The 22,425-nt window shown below is 39.7% G+C and overlaps 2 protein-coding genes and 1 long non-coding RNA gene across 3 annotated transcripts; 2 read left to right on the top strand and 1 right to left on the bottom strand.

Annotated features, from left to right (window-relative positions):
- The first annotated feature begins 240 nt into the window (after positions 1 to 240).
- On the top strand, positions 241 to 3,060 carry LOC134650877 (uncharacterized). The gene is made up of 3 exons (XM_063505815.1): positions 241 to 525; positions 700 to 1,468; positions 1,784 to 3,060. The coding sequence occupies exons 1-3, from the start codon at positions 506 to 508 to the stop codon at positions 1,880 to 1,882; spliced, it is 888 nt and encodes a 295-aa protein (XP_063361885.1). The 5' UTR covers positions 241 to 505; the 3' UTR covers positions 1,883 to 3,060.
- A 5,853-nt stretch (positions 3,061 to 8,913) lies between these two features.
- LOC134654188 (synaptic vesicle 2-related protein) lies at positions 8,914 to 21,176 on the top strand. The gene is made up of 13 exons (XM_063509645.1): positions 8,914 to 9,176; positions 10,200 to 10,359; positions 11,427 to 11,523; positions 12,443 to 12,567; positions 12,908 to 12,971; positions 13,076 to 13,201; positions 13,710 to 13,781; positions 14,015 to 14,154; positions 14,969 to 15,129; positions 16,417 to 16,525; positions 17,802 to 17,886; positions 19,348 to 19,437; positions 21,039 to 21,176. The coding sequence occupies exons 1-13, from the start codon at positions 9,056 to 9,058 to the stop codon at positions 21,174 to 21,176; spliced, it is 1,488 nt and encodes a 495-aa protein (XP_063365715.1). The 5' UTR covers positions 8,914 to 9,055.
- Positions 16,805 to 17,635, bottom strand: LOC134654196 (uncharacterized). The gene is made up of 2 exons (XR_010097315.1): positions 17,580 to 17,635; positions 16,805 to 16,985 (listed from the first exon to the last, which is right to left on the bottom strand). It is a non-coding gene; the product is annotated as an uncharacterized LOC134654196 (long non-coding RNA).
- Positions 21,177 to 22,425: the final 1,249 nt, after the last annotated feature.

The following is a 22,425-nucleotide window of genomic DNA, read 5'->3' as shown; positions in this document are numbered from 1 at the left end:
AGTGTGTTATCAGGGAGATCTATCTTCATACCACTGCCTTTACAGTAGTTGCACTCTTCGCGCCCTTACAGTACAAATTCGAGCTGAACAAGTCACGTTCCTCAACAAAGAAATTTTCCACAGCGCCCCGCCACACGAACAGGACATTATTCTCTGTTCAATAATAGAACCCAGAAATCCCACATCTAATTTGGCATAGCACTAGCCTATGCCAATATTGTAGTGAATGTGTCTGGTGAGAAAAAAAAAACAGTGTCACAATTTAGCGAGATGAATAATAATCTGCGGGCGCGATCGATAGCAGAGTGGAGTTGGGGAGGCGGGGGCGACACGACCCCCGGGGAGGCACGGGCTCGTACAGGGAAGGGGCAGGGCGGAGGTTCATTGAGAGTGTGGGCGGCACGCGTGGGCGCGATGCTTATAAAGCAGCTCCGGAGCTCCCGCCTCGCATAGTCGTGCTCTACTCGCGAACCAAGTAACAACGAACAGTGATAAAAAGTGCAACATGCTGATCCCGAGCATAAGGTGGGTGGATATCCGATTCATTTATAAAACGCATAAATTAGTCATTTTTCCAAAATATACTTAAACAAAAATACTTGTGAGATTAAGAATTTTCATTACCATTTTGAAGATTTCGATTTTGTGAATTAATTGGCAATAGGAGCTTTTACTTGAATATTTTCTTTTCTTTTATAGATTGTGGGCTTTCGTGGTTGGTTGTTTTACCGTGCAATGTGGAGCCTATTCGGCATGGCCTATGTACCCGCAACCATCCCATGATTATCAAGACGACGATTACTATTACGCACCGAAAGTACAATACTATTACGATAATCCCACAGTAAACGCGCCCGAGGTATATGGGCAAGTTCCTTATCCGTACTTCTATGATCCATACGGACATTTCACAAATGAGGCTCCGAAGAGGCAAGAGGAGAGGTTCTCTGCTCTCCCAATCGGACAAGAAACATGGTTTGAAAGTGATGCCTCTCCTCACTGGCGCCCCAATGATGTGGACGATGTGAGCGCGGCTTTCCTGGACAACTTGATCCTCACACAAATGGCCCAGGACGCCCAAAGGCGGCGCGAGAACACCCGAGCGGCCTTCCCCACAGTCGACTACGAAGAGCGGGATGTCGAAGATGAAGATGTTCGTGAACTCAAGGCGTTGGCGGGCAAACCACTCTACCACGTTCCGAAAACAGTTCCTAAAATCGAAGAAGAAGATGACTACCCTAATGATGAAGGCTTCATCAACTGGGACGGCGGCAACAAGAGAAGCGTCACCACTACCGCGCCAGTGACGACCACCGCGGCGAAGGTTGGGCAGGCGGAGATCATGGTGCCCCGGCCGGCGAACTCCTACAAACACCAGAGCGACGAAAACAAAAGGGCGTCGGCATTCTACGGCAGACTCGCGAAACTGTTGCAGAAAGAAAAGGAGTCGATACACACACACTCTGAGGTAAGTGGGATTGATAAAAAAAATTTAGTGTTTTAGCTGTAGAATCGGAATGATGTCACTTGTTTTCCAACTCGGTGAAACGGTAAACCCCCGAGTCTAAAAATAGCCGGCCGGGCCGGGGGTGGCGGGTGACACGGCCCGAGCCCGGAGGCCGGGTCATTCGAACAACTCTCAGAACTGCAATGACCTAAGCGACGCTAGACAACAGCAACACCGTCTTCATGTCACTTTAAGAAAAAAACCTTTTTAGACGTAATATTTTCAGGTATCGAATTTGTTTAAACCTAGAATTAAGTCATGTTATTTTGTCCACAGGACTCGGCAAAATCGCGAAAAATCAGCAAGCGTTTCGTGGCAGGAGACTCCGATCTGGTCTTGGAGCTGCGAGGCCTCAAGCACCGCATACCAACATAAATAAATTCTCCTGACTATCGCCAACAATTATGAGACTGAGTAATTTGTAGCTTAATAGGTATCTATTGCAACGACCTGGATGGACAGTCCCGGGCCTACGATCTAAACGACAAAAAAACTTAGAGTTTGGTCATATCCATTACTTAAAGGCATCTTATTGGAATATTATAATTAGTAAAAATGTCCTGTTGTCCACTTCTGGCGAAATATCAAAGTCCTATGTATCATCTTCTGAGTAGTCAAATAATTTTTCGATTGTTTACTACGATGGTATATAACTAACTAAATAACGTGTAATATGGGTGTTAATAATCGTACAAAATGTGACTATAATCTCCATTAAATTGTCGATGGTATAATTATGCGCTAAAGGATGTCGACGAAAAGTTGCTCCTTCGAGTGGCAGCTAATGAATTCGCACAAGTGTGCATTTGTAAATACCTGTACTGATTATATTTAAGACTTATTATTATTTAGATAGAAATAAAAAATACGTTATTAATGATGTTTGTAGAATATCTGCGCTATTATATCTGGAGCTAAGCAAGGGTTCTGGAAAAAAGAGAGACATAGTTACCTCCTGAGCTCTTTTGGAGGAAATGAAAATAATTGCTATTGTATTTTATATAGATCTCTATAAGAAATCTTGTCTTGTTTTAAGTCGTATTGAACAGTTTTTAAATCTGACATTTCTTGGCCTAATGTTGAGGGTAGAATAAGTAGATTCTTTATACTTTTACACGAGTGCTAATTCATTCAACTTACAATGTCTAGACAATACCACTAAATATTTTGCAAAGCAAAAACATTAACACATAGTTCGTATCTATTTATCTGTGTAAGAATGTTCTCTAAAGAGGGGAGGATGAGTGATATCGTTAGCTTTACGGCTTTACATTACCAGGTCTCTAAGACCTTTTATTGAATCAATAGAGTATAATATTGCGTCCTCGTTTCTATTCGAGCAAATTAGCTTTTTTACAAAAAAAAATACTCCTATGTCATTCTTGAAAGACGCGGAAAACTTTTGGTTTTTCTGTACGCTCCTACTTTCGTACACAGTATGTGGACTAAGGTATCTTTGTAAACTAAAACATATCTGTTTATATATTTACTTTCCAGTATTAAAGGGTGGTCAGTAGATTTAAAGGATCGTTAGTATATTCGTTTCACATAAATTCAACGAAAAAGGGGATTTTTAGAAAAGGAAACGGTTCCGATTTGATTTTGAAATCAGAGCGATATTCAAATCAAAATGTTAACTTTAAAGACGGTTCCAAAATAATGGAGATAGTATTATACTAACGATCCTTTGTGACTACAAACATAGGTAAGGTCAACCGAGTTAATTGTGTCCATGGTGCAAATGTACCTACTACCTACTTCCTTTATAAGACAAGTAGCCGGGAAATAACGGCAGCATGTAATATTTTAATTGTGGGAAAACACATTTGCCCCGTAGTTACAATTATCCCGATTGATAACAAATAAGTAGCGATCTGTAAAGTATTACAATAAACATGTGCAAAATGTAAATAGTTAGGCATTTACTGAATTAAAATCTTAATGTTACTAGCCGTTACAGTATAAATGTTTGACTAGGTTCTTTTGAGATCTAAATTTATTTCTTGTTTAGAGCATGGTATTTTATAAGAACAGTTTTAATCATAGTGCCTAGACATGTTACTATTTCAATAGTCTGTCCAGTTGAATGGTAAAATAAAATAAATGCTGTTTGAGAACGTCCCGCTGAATGTAAGTGCATGGAAAAAGAAAAAAAAAATGCCTATCAATTTATATTTTATAGAAACTTTGGTGACATAGAAAGTTTTATTTTAATTACATATAGTAGAAATAACATAAAATGTACCTATGGACAAAAGTCCTAAACTTAGAGAGCTATTTAAAGAAGTTGTGTAAAAAACTGGGAATTAAATCATTACATCAATAATAAACTGAATTGTGTTTTGAAATGCCCTTTCTTCCCTTTTGAAGCCTTAAATCGAATTCCTTGGCTATGGTTTTTTGAAAGGTTCTACAGCCAATGGCTTATCACTACATAGTATAAAACAAACTCGCTTCCCGCTGTCTGTCTGTCCCACGTCTGTCCCTATGTATGCTTAGATCTTTAAAACTACGCAACGAATTGTGATGCGGTTTTTTTTAATAGATACTCGTAGAGCGATTTAAGGGGAAGGTTTATATATAATTTGTTAACCCGTGCGAAGCCGGGACGGGTCGCTAGTATAATTATAATTCTTAAAGTTTCGATAATATGTACGCCTCTCTGTCAGTGTGTCTGTCCTCCTGTATATCGCAGACATTTTACTCAATAAAGAACTTCCCGTATTATGTTTGCTACATAGTGAACATTTCCGAGCATATTGGAGAAAGAGTACCTAATTTAAAATAAATTTTAGGTAATCACTTTAGGTAGGTCTCTATTCTGGTCTTCATGAGCAGTTACCAAATGGCCCTGTGTAAATGAAACTGCTTGGTTTTTAGATACCTAAGTAAAATAACGCTATGTATGCTTTAAAAGAGTTGAGAGGAGTTTCACCACATGCCAATTTTTTAGAGTTCCATAGAAAACTAGGAACCCTCAGGCTGGTTTTAGTGTCACGCGGACCGTCCGTGCGGATCGCTCCGCACCGGAACAATATTATGTACGTTCAGGGAGCGTTTTAGAAAATCTGACGGGTCCGCGCGGACGACCGTCCCCGTGCACAGCTTTCTAATACAATTTGGGGGTGCGGAGCGATCCGCACGGACGGTCCGCGTGACACTAAAACCAGCCTTATAGTTTCGCCATGTCCGTCTGTCCATCCGCGGCTTTGCTCTTCCTTGATCGTTAGTGCTACAACGCTGCAATTTGGGATGGCAGTAGGTAAAAATAATACTTAGGTACACAAAAACAAATTCGCTTTAATCCTATGATGTGGGGTATCGTTGGATAGGTATTTCAAAATGGATAAGCAGGATAAGGGTCTTCGAAAAATATAGAGGATCTGGCATACCACCTCGACGGTGGCAAGACGAGTTAGATTCCTTTGTAAAGGAGGTATTCAATTAAAATTTTTGTATAACGCTCAGAAAAATTGGAATTTTATTCACATTTTTCGGTTATTTTGAATGTTGTTACTTTAATGTCTTCATACAGTATTATAAATGGTCCTTAAACGTAAGAGGACTGATTGGCGAGATAGAAAAATGTGAATATAATTTCACGTTTTCTCCATAGTCAACGTATGGAAAAAGTTTCCTTTATTGTGGCTTTTTAGGGTACAATTGCCTTAAGTTGACCCCTAGGGAACTATTATTACTAGATAGGAATGGAATCGATTGGCATAAAAAAATAGCATGTGAATAATAAAAGTTTTCATTTTCATACAAATTGTATGAGAAAAGTTTTCCTCGATTTGGTGGCTTTTCCAGACGGAATTTTTTTTTTTGGTCACACACAAGCTTTTGATCCTCGACAGGAATGGGATCGATTGACATCAAAAATTTTTTTGTTAAAAATGACCTTTTTCTCGCAGCTAGTATATGTTTTATTCCAAAATCTGTTTATCTTCGTTAATTTCAAATCGAGGGAAGGTCTTCTAAGACCGTTGTTGCGTAGCAGCACGGGATCTGGTATCTAGCTGCCCTCACTGACCCAAAAAGAAAATCCCCCTGTATAATGTAGATAGACGCCCATTCGATTACAGTTCTTACCAGCTTTAACTCAACGCCTTCGGCTGTAATTACCCTATATGAGATATCTATATGAACATGATATGAACAATATACGAATTGAAAGGTACATTTGCTCGCGTGAAGACAAGTGTATTTTCAACCTGTTTCCATAAACAAGTTGAAAACACGTTGTTTTCAGAAACGAGGCAAATAATGTACGGATGTAAATACGCCGCAAACGGCTACGTTGCCCACGCTTGCATGCCCGTGTAACCTTTGATCTTTAGTACTGCCGCACTGGGGATGAAACGCGGATACCTAAGTCAGTACTTGCTTTTAGGTTGTACTGTCGCCATCAGATATATCCGAGCGGCCAAGGTGCTCACAAATATCTGAACAATGAGAGCATTGTCATGGCGCTAGGTGCGTGCTCAGATATTTTTGAGCACCTCGGCCGCTCCGATATATCTGATGGTGACAGTACAACCTAAAAGCAAGTACTGACTTATGTATCCGCGTTTCATCATTATTTGTTTATTCATTATTTGTATTTTTTTCGTAAGAGAGCCGATAAATGAAAGTGCTGGTAATTAACTGAGGAAGTAGGGCTTCCAAACTGGAGGTCGTGATTTTTCCGGTAACGAAGAACCCTAAATAATATAAATATAATCCTACTGTATTAGGGTTCCGTAGTCAACTAAGGAACTCGTATAGTTTTGCCCATAGAATTAGAATAGACAAGAACAACTGTCAATCTTCAAAAGTGCGACCAAAAATGAAATGCAAGTGTGTGCGTAAATTGTCTATGTGAGATCAAAAATAGTGATGTCATGTTACAACATATTAATAATCCGTCGGTGTTTGATTGCTTTATCGACTACTTTTTCAAATGTGTTATTTTAAACGTTAATATTCTACGACATTATGATGTATAAAATAACACCTGCACTGCGTGTGCTATCAAAATCGTTACAGCCTTATCTTAGTCTAACTCTTACTGTGTTGGAAAATGAAGTTTAAATTTACTGCTAAACATCTGCACCTTCAAAAAGGGTATCACAATCGTTATTATTTGAAGTTGGTTATAAAGGTTAATATCTTAATTATGTCTTGTGAAGAAATGATTACATAGCTATTCATATACCGACAAGTTATCGATACTGTCATCTGAACATTTTGTCAAGCCCTAGCGTAAAGTAACAGTTTATGTTTTTACACAAAATATTTTAAATTATTGAGTAATATGATAAAATATTAGCACACAAAGGAAGAAAAACTTATAATCAACTGTATAAACCGGCTTCTTACACTTTTTATGCTGTTAATTTGACAAAATATCGTTAAGAAAATTTCGCTCGGAATATCATTATTCCTCTGAAATGAGTATTTGCTAGGTTTATTTGGCCCCGTGACACTGAAATCTGGTACACTACAAGACACTATCTTCATTGTATGACTTTATCAAATAGTTTTCTTTCGAATTTGTGTATATTTTTCAAATTGAAAATTACGGTGATACGGTCTTGGCCGTCCGCGGCCGTCGTCAAACTCAAAAATGGTCACGTTTTCTCATTTGTAGTCTGACTCTTTCGCACTAATGCGATGTTCATATACGTGATGGCTTCCCTTTCGCACACTTCAGCTGTCTGTCAAGCGCGAGCGCGAGAATGACAAGTCTGTGGTTTTGCCATGTCCGTCTGTCTGTCTGTCCGTCCGAAGCTATCCTCCGTGATCGTTAGTGCTAGAAATTGAAGTTTTAGTGCTGCAATTTGGCGAGAAAGCGTAGGTCAGCTAAAAACTAAAAAGCTGTAACAATTTTCTTTATCTTCTATATTATGTTGAGGGATGCCGATGCCGTTGGAGGTCTTCAAAGAATATTTTTTGATAAGTGAGCATTTTCGGAATTAATCGCTTCGAAAGGAAAAAAATGCGCCAAATGTCTGAACCGTGTATCAAACGTCAGGCAATCGGTGTGCCTGCCGTCGCTCATAAGGATCTGTATCAGGTATTACAACGCGCACGTGCACGTCTACGCACCCGGTACCCGCACCCGTTGCGCACCGCAAAGGCATTTAAACAGCCCGAAAATAGTTATGAATTGTAATAGGTATTTGTAATCACACTTACCTTGCAACCCTTGTAAATGTTCTTCTACCGCCTCTTCAACTAATTAGTGAAGATTGTCAGTCGGCTTCGCTCCTCCATCTTATGTTAAACAAAATTTATGTTAAATACTTACACCCACTGGCCTAGAATGTATAATGTATATAAATATTTACTAATGACACTGACATTGCCTTGAAAGGTAAAAGTATAAATAGCATAGCGTAAAAAGACACGTAAGGATACACTTTAGATAGGTATATATATCCTCCAAAACCTAAAGCTAATACAAAGAGTAGTATACTATATATATGAGCTAATACCTAAAGTAAAAGGAGGTAAGGATAATCTATAGCAGTGGTTCCTAACCTTTCCAGTCCGGTTACCCCTACGACAAACTAGGGAACCTGATTTTACCCCTCCTCCCAATGCCCCCAATGGTAATAAAAAATAAAACGTGTACGTTTGTTGTGTTGTTATATTAGGTTAGCTTATTACCCCCGTAAAATACCAGTTTTACCCCCACGGGGGTAATTACCCCCAGGTTAGGAACCACTGATCTATAGGTATCTAATTCATTTTAAAATTTTGGACAATTTTTTTCGTTATTTCCATTCCGTTACAGTCATAAGTACATAGTCTATCAAAATATTTCAACCGACTGGAATTTAGAAATCTTGGGACACTTTATCTTTCCCATAAAGATCGAAAGAGCTCGTAATTTTGAGTAGACATCAGGTAGACATTTTAAACATGTCCAAATATCGTCTTTTTGATGTCATCAATATTATCAATATATGACTGGCCAGTAAATAAAAAAAACATTTTTTACATGGCATTTTTAAAGTTTTTGATGTGTAATGGCCAGCATCTCTTGATTTGGTAAGTGTTAGAGACAAAATCTGTCATTATCATTGCGCGGATTTCAGTAAGTATATTTATATAATCTAGCGCTATCGCTGTAAATGAAAATGATTATATTTTATCAAGCTAATTAAATTACATTGCTTTTTAAAAACCCGTATATAAAAAGTCTGTCCGTCTGTTACGGCTTTAACATCCAATTCGGAACTCCCGGAACTCACTTGGCAGCTACCTACTGTCATATTGACGTTGACGTCAAACTGTCATCGCCACAAAAACTTTCGCATCCATCGGAGTTGGTGAAGAAACTCGAAAGTTTGTTTCTATTACTAATAAATAACAGCAAAGCAAATTGATAAATATGTAATAAATTAAGAAAGTTCATTCCGGCAATGATACATTTTGCGTAATAACATTACGAATGCTGTAATATTTGTAGTAGCTGTAGAATAAAACAACCGCTCTTTCTCCCGTTATTCCAAAGTGTCCACGTAGATTTTAACTGTTTGTGTTTGTTGAATGTGAAAGATGCGTCGTGCTAAAGGGTATCAAGATTTGGATGACAATGCGGTGGGGCCGCGGCCTGGTCCGCCGCCGATGCCTGCGCCTCAGGAAATCGAAATGGCTTCGGTAACGGTTGTCCCCGATGGTGTGTGGAATTCTGTTATTATTTATTGTTTTACTACGTCAGACGCTGCCTGGAATGCGTGTAAGGATTGTTAATGTCGCTGAACATGAAAATGACAATCTTAAAAGAAATGTGTTGTTTGAATTGTTAATAAAGCCATAAAAATGCTTGATTACAATTTGTTATTGTGAGGAAACCTGCAATATACCTGCAAAAGATGTAAAGTCCCCAAAAACTTGCACCATCCCACTAACCCTGGGTTAACAGGTTGTCAAACCTGGCATTACAATAGTGACCACTTCAATTTGACACAGGGTTAACGGTTTAACAAGTTAACCCAGGGTTTGTAGAATGGTGCAAGTGGCGCTAAGTTGATACCATCTATAACAAAGAAACTCGTTATTACAAACTTTATGGCTTTATGCTATCTTTCATTCCATTCACCACTGTAGGCATTCCTTATGCTAAAAATGACAATTCATTCAGAAAAAAATAATAATTTATAAACTAATTTAAGTAAATAAAAGTAGCATCATCACTCACCTTTCATTGTCCTGACTTTTTGCCATGGCGCTTGGGAGCCTGAGGTCTGCTTGTCTACTAATCCCATGAATTGCAATACCTACACACTAGTTTTTACGAAAGCGACTGAAAAAACCAGAGGGGAAATGAGGCCTTATTCACCGAAAAGCGACTGGTAAAATATCAAATATTTTTTTTTGTATTTTACAGAAGTTTGGCAAAACTCACTGGTACAACTCATAGCTCTGGGCTCTTACTGACGAGCGACAGCACCCCAGCGACCGCCCGCAACGGTCGTCGACGGTCGCCGACTGTCGCCGATATGCTGCGGCGTATCCATGCTCTATTTTTAATCGGCGATCATCGGCGACCGTCAACGACCGTCGCGTGCGTTCGCCAGCCGCAGCTCGCCGACGGTCGCCGATTGCTGTCGCGACGATCGCTGGCGTGCTGTCGCTCGTCTGTAAGAGCCCTTATGGCTAGGCATCCAGCACCATAGTAAATAAAACCTTGTTATTCCAGATACATTCACTGTAACGCAGGCTGTGAACGCCCTGGGCTTCGGCTGGTTCCAAGTGAAGCTGTCACTCTGCACCGGTCTATGCTGGATGGCGGACTCCATGGAGATGACCATCCTGAGCATACTCTCGCCTGCCCTGCATTGCGAATGGAATATAAGCAAGTATGTGTCTTAATATCTTAATAGCCCAAGTCCAGCCTTGTACACAATATATCGTGGTTTCATTATAAAAAGTAACTTGAATAATGTTTATTCAGGCATATTTGAATGTTGTAGTTCTAAGGAAAAAATATTCATAAAAGGAAGAAAAAGTCGTACAAAACCAAACGGATTAGTACTGATTATTATGTGTTGAACTTGTCAACCACTACTAGACATAGTAGTACTAGATTATAACTGGGTGTATTTACTCTTTTATTAAATAAATGTTAAATATTGTCCCACTGGCTCTCTATGAAAACTTAAATCCGAATTAGATGATTATTTTATTGTTTTGAAAGCAATTCACTTAAAAATTGTGACAAGTTTATTTACAAATAGTATTATCTTATGATAGTTAATCATTATGAACCATCATAGTCTGTCAAGCCATTTACGTCAGTAGAAAAAAAGCGGCAAATTTAAAAAGCGGCCAAGTGCGAGTCGGACTCGCCCATGAAGGGTTCCGTATTTAGGCGATTTATGACGTATTAAAAAAAAACTACTTACTAGATCTCGTTCAAACCAATTTTCGGTGGAAGTTTACACGGTAATGTACATCATATATTTTTTTTAGTTTTATCATTCTGTTATTTTAGAAGTTACAGGGGGGGGGACACACATTTTACCACTTTGGAAGTGTCTCTCGCGCAAACTATTCAGTTTAGAAAAAAATGATATTAGAAACCTCAATATCATTTTTGAAGACCTATCCATAGATACCCCACACGTATAGGTTTGATGAAAAAAAAAATTTGGAGTTTCAGTTCTAAGTATAGGGAACCCCAAAAATTTATTGTTTTTTTTTCTATTTTTGTGTGAAAATCTTAATGCGGTTCACAGAATACATCTACTTACCAGACGGACAGACAGACAGACATGACGAATCTATAAGGGTTCCGTTTTTTGCCATTTGGCTACGGAACCCTAAAAATGAAGGCGCGGAGGGTTATCGTCCCATAAAAAGTTGAATTTCGCGCCTTTTTCTACTGACAATCACGATCATCATCATGATCTGTTTGTTTCACCAGATACCAACAAGCCTTAACAACCACAGTGGTGTTCCTGGGTATGATGCTCAGCTCTACATTCTGGGGCAACATCAGCGATCGCTATGGACGAAAAACTGTAAGCATGTTTGCTGAACCCTTTAACTGCCAAATACGTTATATGACGCGCACGGCTACAGCCCAATATCAACTTTCGTGCATTCCGACAAGGTTTACGACGACGTGCCGCTAACGATAGGCGTGGCATTCAAAGGGTTAAACGCTGTCGTCTATGTCGCTGAAGATAAGAATACATCGCAGTTACGTAGTGTTTGTATATAAAGTTTGTTGTCAAATTATTGAAAAACATTGATTTGGACCACTTTGAACGCCACGCGTGTTATATATAAAGCGACATTGCAATTGCAAACCTTATTGCAATGCAAGAAGGTTAATGTTAAACAGTAACCGTGAGTAGCGCGTCTTTTACGTTCAAAAAGTTAAGACTTCAATCGCTTTATCAAATCACTTATGAGTCATGTATCGTGTAAGATTGACGATAGATCTTTTTAACAGCTTCACAACACAGTAGTTTGTACAATTTTTCGTCGACACTTTGCATGCTATTTGTAAAACAAGTTTTTGTTAAATCATTTTCAGTTAAATACCTTTACATATAACACTGATTTAAGCATTCACGATTTTACACATTATTAAATTGTACTACGGGACTTAATCGCGTATCTAAGTTTTAAGATTTACCTCCGACGTTTCGAAGACGGCGTTGTCCCCGTGGCCTCGGAGAAGACTGGCTAAAGTGGTACAACACCGTCCTCGAAACGTCGGAGGTAAATCTTGAAACTTAGATACGCGAATAAGTCCCGTTGTACAATTTAATAACCTCTACATATATGTGACGTTATCCATGAAAAGGGACCTTATTATCGATGGCGCTTACGCCATTATTAACGATGCTCCGATATAAATACAATGCCGCGCGACGCTGTGCGGCGTAAGTCCCTTTTCATAGATAATGCCCCATATTTTTTTATCGACAGGCTCTAAGCATGTGCGGAGTCCTGCTGTTCTACTACGGGCTCCTAAGCGCCATAGCCCCGAACTTCCTCTGGTTACTCTTTCTTAGAGGTCTTGTGGGCTTCGCCATTGGCTGTGTGCCGCAGTCGTGAGTATAGCTATAATTCCAAATATGTATAACATTTGGCGTAGGGGGAAACGGTGGGGGAAAAGTTATGGGAAACACTAATTTCCCATCACTTACAAAAATGTAACTCAATACTGAATACTCAATCAATACTCAATCATTTATTTGCTCATACAATATTCGCTTTGAAATTCGCTCCGTTTCAAAAACTGCCTCCTTTATTTCCCCTACAAGTTTGTATCTGCGAAGTGAGCCAAATGGTTTGGTCTTTAATCTAATGCAATTAGGTATTAAACCTTTGAAAATTGACTAGCCTGCTAATTTTTTTTATTGTTGTTTACATTAAGTTTTTTTTTTTCAGTGTTACTTTGTACGCCGAGTTTCTGCCTACGAAGCAGAGAGCTAAATGCGTCGTTCTACTTGATGTAAGCTGCTTCTAACTTTATTATTTCTCTTCTAATCTTTTTTTGGGTTTAATAGAAAATCTAATCATTATAAAAATAAGATTGACCCAAACTTGTTTATGTAGTGTTTCTGGGCGTTGGGAGCTTGTCTGGAGGTGGCCCTTGCGCTGGTGGTGATGCCGACGCTCGGCTTCCACTGGTTACTGGCTCTCTCCACTATACCACTGCTGATATTCGCTATCATATGCCCGGTAAGTCTTTAAATACTCGTACACCAAGTTTTGAGAAGGTGGACTTAATGTCGTAATCACTACATATTTAATTACACCAACCGCGATATAGTTTCATTGCTTTTACCTTAAATTCCGACGTCTCAGCTGCGTTATTTATAACAAAACTTGTGTGAGAGTCGTGAGACACAGTCATATTAAATATATTTAAACGGGCCGGTCCACCAACGCGTGCTCCCGATGAAGAAGCTCCTCGTTATGGAGCGAAACATTTTAGCCATCTTCGACTTAAAATATGTCGTTTTAATATATTTAATTGAAGGGATGTTTACAAAAACAACATAACTGCTTAGAGCGGTTGACACTTTTTTAAGAACATTGTTAATCGTTTCAGGTGTCAACCAGTGTAGTCATATCAGTTATTGTAAACATCCCTTCAATTATTTCAATCTATGGAGTTACATACAGCTTGAACTTAATTTGTTTAGAGAGTTTTTCGTGGTCTTCGAGTTATTTCTTTTTGTTTCAGTGGCTTCCGGAATCGGCGAGGTTCCACGTCGCTAGCGGGCAACCGGACAAAGCACTATCCACGCTGGAACAGGTAATACAATCATAGCAATATATAGTCTGTAAAACAACTTTGTCAGTAGAAAAAGACGCGAAATTCAATTTTTCTATGGGATGATAAGCCTTCGTACGCTAAATCTTTTAAATTTGCCGCTTTTTTCTACTGACGGAAATGTACCTATATAACCGAAGCTAGTTAATTCGGGCTATTTTGTCGTAACAACTTATTCACCACATATTCAATAATTTTATATTTTATTTTTCTAGATAGCTGCAGACAACGGCCGACCGATGTTGTTAGGACGACTGGTGTGCGACGACTCAGTGGGTATAGGACAACGGGGACGACTAAAACATCTGCTCATACCGCATCTGAGAGCGACTAGCTTACTGCTGTGGTTTATATGGTAAATACTTGTTAATTAACATTATTGGTAGACAATGGACGACCGATGTTATAAGGACGACTGGTGTGCGACGACTCAGTGGGTATAGGACAACGGGGACGACTAAAGCATCTGCTAATACCGCATCTGAGAGCGACTAGCTTACTGCTGTGGTTTATATGGTAATTACTTGTTAATTAATATTAGCGGCAGACAACGGACGACCGATGTTGTAAGGACGACTGGTGTGCAACGACTCAGTGGGTATAGGACAACAGGGACGACTAAAACATCTACTCATACCGCATCTGAGAGCGACTAGCTTACTGCTGTGGTTTATATGGTATATACTTGTAAATTAATTGATACTAGCGACCCGCCCCGGCTTCGCACGGGTTAACAAATTATACATAAACCTTCCTCTTGAATCACTCTATCTATTAAAAAAAAACGCATCAAAATCCGTTGCGTAGTTTTAAAGATCTAAGCATACAGACAGACAGACAGACAGCGGACAACGGACGACCAATGTTGGAACGACTAGAGATCTGACAACGGGAGCGGCTCAAATATCTGCTCATATGAGAACTACCAGTCTGTTGCTGTGGTTTTTATTTCGTGATGTTTTAGATTTGTCATCATCACCGCTGGTCTTTTACTCTAATAGCTGTATACAACACGTAATTTGAGTCACCACGCGCGACATTTTTTGTATTTGTGCGAACTGATATCAGCACTCGGTGCTTGAAAATGGAGAAATCCGTGTTTTTTTGTTATCTTATGGAAGAGGTCATTGCGAGGGTGCCTCCTCATTGAAGTCCGTTTACTTTCTCAGGATGTCCTGCGCCTTTTGTTACTACGGCCTGGTCTTGATGACCACGGAACTCTTCGAAACTGAACCCGGCGGCTCTTTAGAGCCCTGCGCAGCCGACTGCCGACCTCTACAGACCACAGACTACATGGATCTATTGTGGACTACGCTTGCTGAGTTCCCAGGTATTTCTGCTAATACGGGTTCGTACTAAGGACTACGGAACTCTTCGAAACTGAACCCGGCGTCTCTTTAGAGCCCTGCGCCGCCGACTGCCGACCTCTTCAGACGACAGACTACATGTACCTGCTGTGGACTACGCTTGCTGAGTTCCCAGGTATTTCTGCCAAAACGGGTTCGTACTAATGACCACGGAACCACAGGGCGGACACGCCATACATATCAAAAATGATTTTCGTTACATGTGTGCGCGGCACGTCTGTACACGCGTCATTGAGTTTCTGACGGCATCCTGACATGTTCTCAGTAGAGCGACTTACGCACACATTCATGTCGCGGGCGAGGTAATCCGAATCGGGGCGGGCCGGTGCGTGTCCGTTCTGTATGATAATACTATTACTTATTCTGTGACGGAACTCTTCGAAACTGAACCCGGCGGCTCTTTAGAACTCTGCGCCGCCGACTGCCGACCTCTGCAGACCATGGACCTGCTGTGGACTATTCAAAGGGTAAAAACGGGACCCTATTTACTACTAAGATTCCGCTGTCCGTCGGACCGACCGTCTATCCGTCTGTCTGTCACCAAACTTTAACTTATGAACCGTGACAGCAAGTCAATTGAAATTTTCACAGATGGTGTATTCATCCGAAATAGGTATTTCATCAGTCCATTAGTGACTTGAGAATAAACAGGTATAACTAAACTCATTACATTAAATATTGTTGATCTCGAATGCGCCTATAAGGTGACACGCGAGCTCTGTGTTCGTAGCCAAGATGCCCATGTTTACGTTCCGTAGCTAACGAATGCAACGCTGTCTCTGTTGCACTAATATGGAATAGAGAGAGAGTACCGTATCGTTCGCTACGGCATCTTGCCTTCGCACTCTGAGGAGTTAGACTAAAGATCTCCATAGACCTTGCAACAAATCGCATGCGATTTTGGATACATTGCGGCAGTTGAGCGATCGATTGAATCCGTTGCACCCACAGACAAGACATCCTCTAGACTGAGCATAGTAACGCTACCCCCTCTGCCGCAAATATACGGTAGTTTTACTCCATCTTCGAGTCAAAGTGTCTTTGTGTGACGTCCGTGTCTTTGAACGGACCAATCACGGCACGGGACTCGCTCACCTCGTCCCCCGCACCCGAGTATTTTTGGCAGCATCGGTTTCATGAAATAATTGCTCTAAACTCCGTCTAGAGGATTCCTAGTCTATGGTTGCACCTAAGTATCTTGTCAGCGAAACATATATGTATGAAATATTTCTACTTTTAAATGTTTTCAGGCATCTTCGCAACCATATTCATCATTGAGAAGTTCGGCCGGAAGAAGACCATGGCCTCACAGTTCATTATATTCTCCGTCTGCGTGTGTATGCTGATCTACAACGAGAAGTAAGTTGTGGTACTTGTGGTGTTGTCTAAAACGATTTTTATATGAATAATATTGAAGTGAAATGAAAAAAAAAATAGTTTCAGAACTATTGGCCCATAGATAAATTCCTTTAAAAACTAGCATACATATTATTATTATTATAGCACGCGTGCGTGCGTGCGTGCGTGCGTGTGTGTGTCTTCGTTATTCCGTTAGATAATAATATGTTAGTATTTTTTTTTATTATTATAGCTTTATTTGCTGAGTGCTTTAATATCATTTGTTTTTTATTAAATTGGTTGCACTTTTCATTGCACTGATCCCTGCTGGGTAAAAGCCTCCTCAGTACCCTTCCATTTCTCTCTATTTTTTGCTGTTTCCATCCAGTTCTTTCCAGCTATCTGTATGATGTCGTCTGCCCATCGTTTTTGTGGTTTTCCTCGGCCTCTTTTTCCCCTTGGTCCTGGCCATTTTGTTACTCTTAAACTCGCCGTCATTAGAACTTGCGAACTATGTAAACAAACCGCCATATTGAAATTATGAATTTACTAGTGATGGGCAAGACTCTTACTTACTACTTTACTAATGTCAAACCATATCGAGTAATAAAATACCAAAATTAAAAAACAAGAAGTTACTTATTTTTAATTTGTTTAATCACGATCAGAAGACAAGTTGGTACTTAAGAATGATGTATTGATATATTTTACAACCGCGGCGGTAGGTACAGAGCGTGAGTTGGGTAGTGTGTAACGGGTTTATATCACAAACTTTAGTCACAACACTACCTATCATAGACAATTGTAGAATTTAAAAGAAACAAAAACGTCATTCCATCAGGTCCTAATAACCTAACTTATGAAACCATTTTAAACTTTTAATTAAATATCCAAGATACAGTTATATATTTATGTATTTTACGGAACGGACCGTTTCAATAGTGTAATATGTGTATAGTTTGAATTGTGTTTGATGGGGTAGTGTGAAAATTCAAGGAGAAACAGTCACAAAACAAAGTTACATTGTTTGTTTACATAGTTCGCAAGTTCTAATGACGGCAACTTTAAGGTCCACCTTCCGTCCAAGTATCGGGACAAATGGCCAGCCCATTTCCACTTAAGTTGTAGGGCCTACTGATTACATTTAAATGATTACCTATAGTGTAATGCTTACTTTCAAGGAAACTTTAAAATTGTTGAGTGAAGTAATTAAAGATCCCATTTCTTTGCTTTTTGATCTTGGAAACTCTAGTGTTTTTTTTTTTAATGAAAAAAATAATGTTATTTCATGTTTCAGCCGCGTATTTCTGACATGTATTCTGTTCTTGGCGCGCGGCATCATCGCCGGACTATTTCAGGCAGCTTACGTTTATACACCAGAGGTAAGCAATGATTCCAGTCTAAAGACACGGACACACTACCGCACCGCAGCGCGACCTTGACGCGGTGCGGTTGTGTGTTATGGCTTTAATTATTTCACGCGAGCTCAGTGGAAACGAGAGGGGTCAATATTAGAGCGTTTTTGCTCCCTAGTTTATTTGGACAAAACAATTTCGATATATTAACGATTTTATTTGTCTAATAGAGGTATTAGTCACCTCTACTATTATGTACCAAATAACCAGAAATATTATCAAAATGTAAAGACTCACGGTCAAGTCACGTTTTTACGAACTGCCCTGTCAACAGGCATATTATCGTAGCAAGTTTATTTCATGCTCAAAGGGTCTGCAATTTACCTCTTTTGAATATTCATAGTATAGTTGGTCAAACCAATTTGTCAGTCAGTAAGAACCAGGAAATCTATACCTACTCGTCTTTTTCTTTTGGGTGCTAGTACTAGTGTAAGACAAAGATAGTATGATTATTTCTGTTTATGTTTGAAATGAGACAGTCCTTTGACATACTATAGTTATGATTATAACCATCTGGCTATCTTATGATGATGATATTGTACGATGGATGATTTAACGAAACGATTTAAATTTCAAATTTGATTGACTTGATCGACCTTTTATCGGCATTCTGCAGTCTAAAAGCCAGTTGCACAATCCGCACTTGACATACTGATCAACGTCACCGGGCACGCTGCGGCGGTTTACTATGAAACTTTCCATACAATAAATAAAATTAAAGAACTCTTTAACGATGACAAACTGTTTGTTTGGTGCATCATGCCCATGCCTTATGGCAGAACATATTAAGGGCCAACATTGTAAATTTATAACATCTCCACTGTACTGTACCATATGTTCTTGTGAATAAACGTTCATTCATTCGTTCATTCATTCATTCATTCATTCATTCATTCATGCAATCGACCCTAATAGGGATGTTGACACATGTTGAATTTTATAACAAAATCTAGTAAAATAGATAACAAACGAGCAATTTATCACAATAATGTGGATAATAAAATAAAATATAGAAAAATTACATAAATACAGGACCTGAAAGTTTCAAAATTTAAGTTTTTTTTAACTTCCAAAAACGATAAAAGTAAGGGTACCATTCGATTCCTTACATTTCACCAAAAAAAATATTGTATAGCAACTATATACATAAACGCAATATTTCACCGACAAAAACGCAATTTTCTTGTTTTGTCCATACTACAACGTGGGCGATGACGTCACGGCCTCTGGCCGTTTTGTATAGGGCGTTTCGCGAGTGAAGTGCGACTGTCGGACTTTGACTACAATTTCTGACTTTTGTGTTACTTTAATGCAATGGGTCCCATATAGACATTTGATCCTAAGAACAAACCCGATCGATTGATACCATAAAAAAAAATTAGTCATGTAGCCTATTGGGCAGTGATTGCAGTAAGTGGTCGTTTGCAGGTGTACCCCACAGCGCTGAGATCGACGGCCGTGGGCGCCTGCAGCGGCGTGGCGCGGCTCGGCGCTATGATCACACCGTACGTCGCGCAGGTACGCTAATTGACCGAAGCGTAAGCGAAGGTCTACGTTTTGACTCGGGCATTTTGCTTTTGTATGTCCGGATGTTCTCCTCTACAGGTCACAATTCTCAACCGATTCTTGTGAAATTTTGTGACCAGATTCTATGAGTAAATAAAAATTTTTTGTCGATCCCGTTTTTTGGAAATTTTGTTGTGATACCTCGCGCTTAAACAAATAGTCGTATCGATATCATAAGAGTATTTTCTTTTTGAGACATATTTACATAGTAAATGGCAAAAAATGCAGAAAAATTGTATTGCTGGTTAAAGGCCGAGCCACACCGGCTGCGTGTGCAGCACACTGCGTGGCGTGCGCTGCGTGACGTGCGCAGCACCCCTGTCACACTGGGTGACGCGCACGTCACGCAGCGCACGCCACGCAGTGTGCTGCACACGCCACGCAGGTGCACGCTGCAGCTCAGTCATGTGTGCAGTAAAATAAAATACTCCTGCGACAGTACCTACATCATGTGACTCACGTTGCAAATGGAAGCAGCTCACCTAATGCCGCCATTGCAATTATTACACATATAACATGCCTGGTTAATACCTAACATCGATTTGTTCCCACAGGCCAAATTATTTATATAAGACGTATTTTTTTGTAATCTTTGTGCTATGTTGTAAATATACATTCGTATTGACGAAAGATTTTAATTACTTTTTCTTTTATCACTGAATCCATATTAAAAACCAGCACGCGCACCGACCGAGTTGTAAATAAATACAAGCGAGCTGCGCGTGTACACGCACAGCACCTATGCAGCACCGAGCTGTGCGTGTCCGAACCTGCTCGGTTCGCCCTCTCATAGGGATCGCAGTTAAACACAACGTCATCACTGCACGCAACGAAGCGACGTTGCCGCTCCGCTGCGTGGACGCGTGCACGCAGTACGCAGCCGGTTTGTCTCGTCGGAGCTGCGTTGCGTGCAAGTCACGCGTACGCGCACGTCACGCACACGTCACGCAAGCGGTGTGTCCTCTCTTATGTGTTTTCGTATTCTACAACGCAGCGGGACGCGTACGTGTACGTGCACGTCACGCACACGCATCCGGTGTGGCTTGGCCTTTAGGCGGTATTTTAGATATTTAGTTTGTACTCGAGAATGAGTAGCCGAATTTCGTCAGCTTAGCTAAGAACTATCATGGCGCATTTTGTAAACAACCGCTTTTTTTTGTTTGCACACAGAAAGTCTGGGTTCGATCCCCAGTAAGACATAACTTTTTGTATTTTTTTTTCACTTAAACTTCGTATTTTTTTTTTATAAATTAAAATCTTTGTATTGTTGATTGATGAAACCGCTGTGTGGCGCTGTCATCGTGCACGGTTCCAATAAGCTATGCTCGCGAGGTCTACAGCTCACAGAGCCACTAGTATAACCCTTGTCTCATATCAATAAGGTCCACAACTATATGGAGTAATTGCATAAAATTACTTTACACCACTACTTTACACGCTTATTTTACGGTTTAATTCAGAAATTGTGCTGGTATCGTGAATTGTCTAATGTCTAAAGTCGATTACAGTACAAAATTGTTTAGGTAACCTGTTTTTGTAACGTATGTTTCCAGGTGTTGCTAAAGAACTCGATAGCGTTAGCGACGGGCGTGTACGCGGCCGCGGCCGTGCTGGCCGCCGCGGCCTGCCTGCTCCTACCCATCGAGACCAAGGGCCGAGAGATGCGCGAGTCCGTCAACACGACTACTTAAGGACCTTAAGGTCTGTTCCTACATCCCAAAAACTCTTCAGCCCTCAAAAGAAATCCAATTTCCCGTAAATCAATACTAATCGAATCCAAAGGAATGCTATTAAAATTATTACTCAAAAGTCCATCCTTTCTGCCGAAGGAGGATATACAGGATATTACCTCAAAATGTGCATAAAATTACATTGCCACTCTAGAGGATAAAAGGCAACTTTTATCGTCTAGAGTGGCAAGGATACACAAAATAGTTCTATAGATGACAGGAAATCCTATTAGAAATGTGCTATCACGCGTAAGTCGGACTTAATCTACGGAACCCTTGGAACGCGAGTCCGACTCGCACTTGACCAGTTTTTTTAATAACATATTTTTATTATTTTCTTCAGGTATATGTGGCACCTAGACCTGTTCTATTCGAATAGAGAAAAAGCGACTATTTATTACCAATAGTAAGTTTCTCAAAGAGGCACGAGCAAAATTATGTACCTGTATATTAATATTTTTATTGACAATAATCGTAGGTACGTTACTAAAGTTAGACCAAGACATAGAGAAATATAATAAGACAAGAGTGCTCACTCCATACATCAGTTAGACTATTAATTTCAGTGTCTACATCTAGCATCGAGTAGCGGAACTATCAGTACTGCTACATCTATTGTCAAGTAGCAGTACTGATAGTTCCGCTACTCGATGCTAGATGCTAATAGTCTTTGGTACTAAAACTGATGTATGGAGCGAGCAATCTATGTATTTTTTTCTCTATGACCAAGATAAGTTTGCGACGATTTTGAATATTTTGATAACAGACGCAGTGAAAGTGTAATTTTAAACATCAGTCTTCTATGAAATTATGACGTATAAATAACACTTGCACTGCGTGTGCTATCAAAATCGTTGCAGACTTATCTTGGTCTAACCTTAGAAAAGACGGGACTTGTTATTCCTGTTCTTGCGGTTTTAGCATGGTCGCAATTTTATCACCTGTCACCATGCCTGTCACGTTCTAACAAGTATGTAAGTGCGAAAGTGACAGGCATAGCGACAGGCGATAAAAATCCTACCGTCGATTATAATTATCTCGGAGTTTTTGCTACTCATTTATTTTATGCATTTGCTATAATGAATCTCACAGTACTATATATAGATATTAATTAATTGTTAGATCGGTAATTTTGCACAGCTTAGCGTATTTAATGACTCCATCTCTGCATTTTTAATAATAATGAAGTTTATATTGATTTTGACACTTG

The sequence above is a fragment of the Cydia amplana genome, chromosome 1, assembly GCF_948474715.1.
Source record: "Cydia amplana chromosome 1, ilCydAmpl1.1, whole genome shotgun sequence".
NCBI classification, from domain to species: Eukaryota; Metazoa; Arthropoda; class Insecta; order Lepidoptera; family Tortricidae; genus Cydia; species Cydia amplana.
Note: the sequence above shows the minus strand (reverse complement) of the source record. Positions and strands in the feature narration are given on the sequence as shown.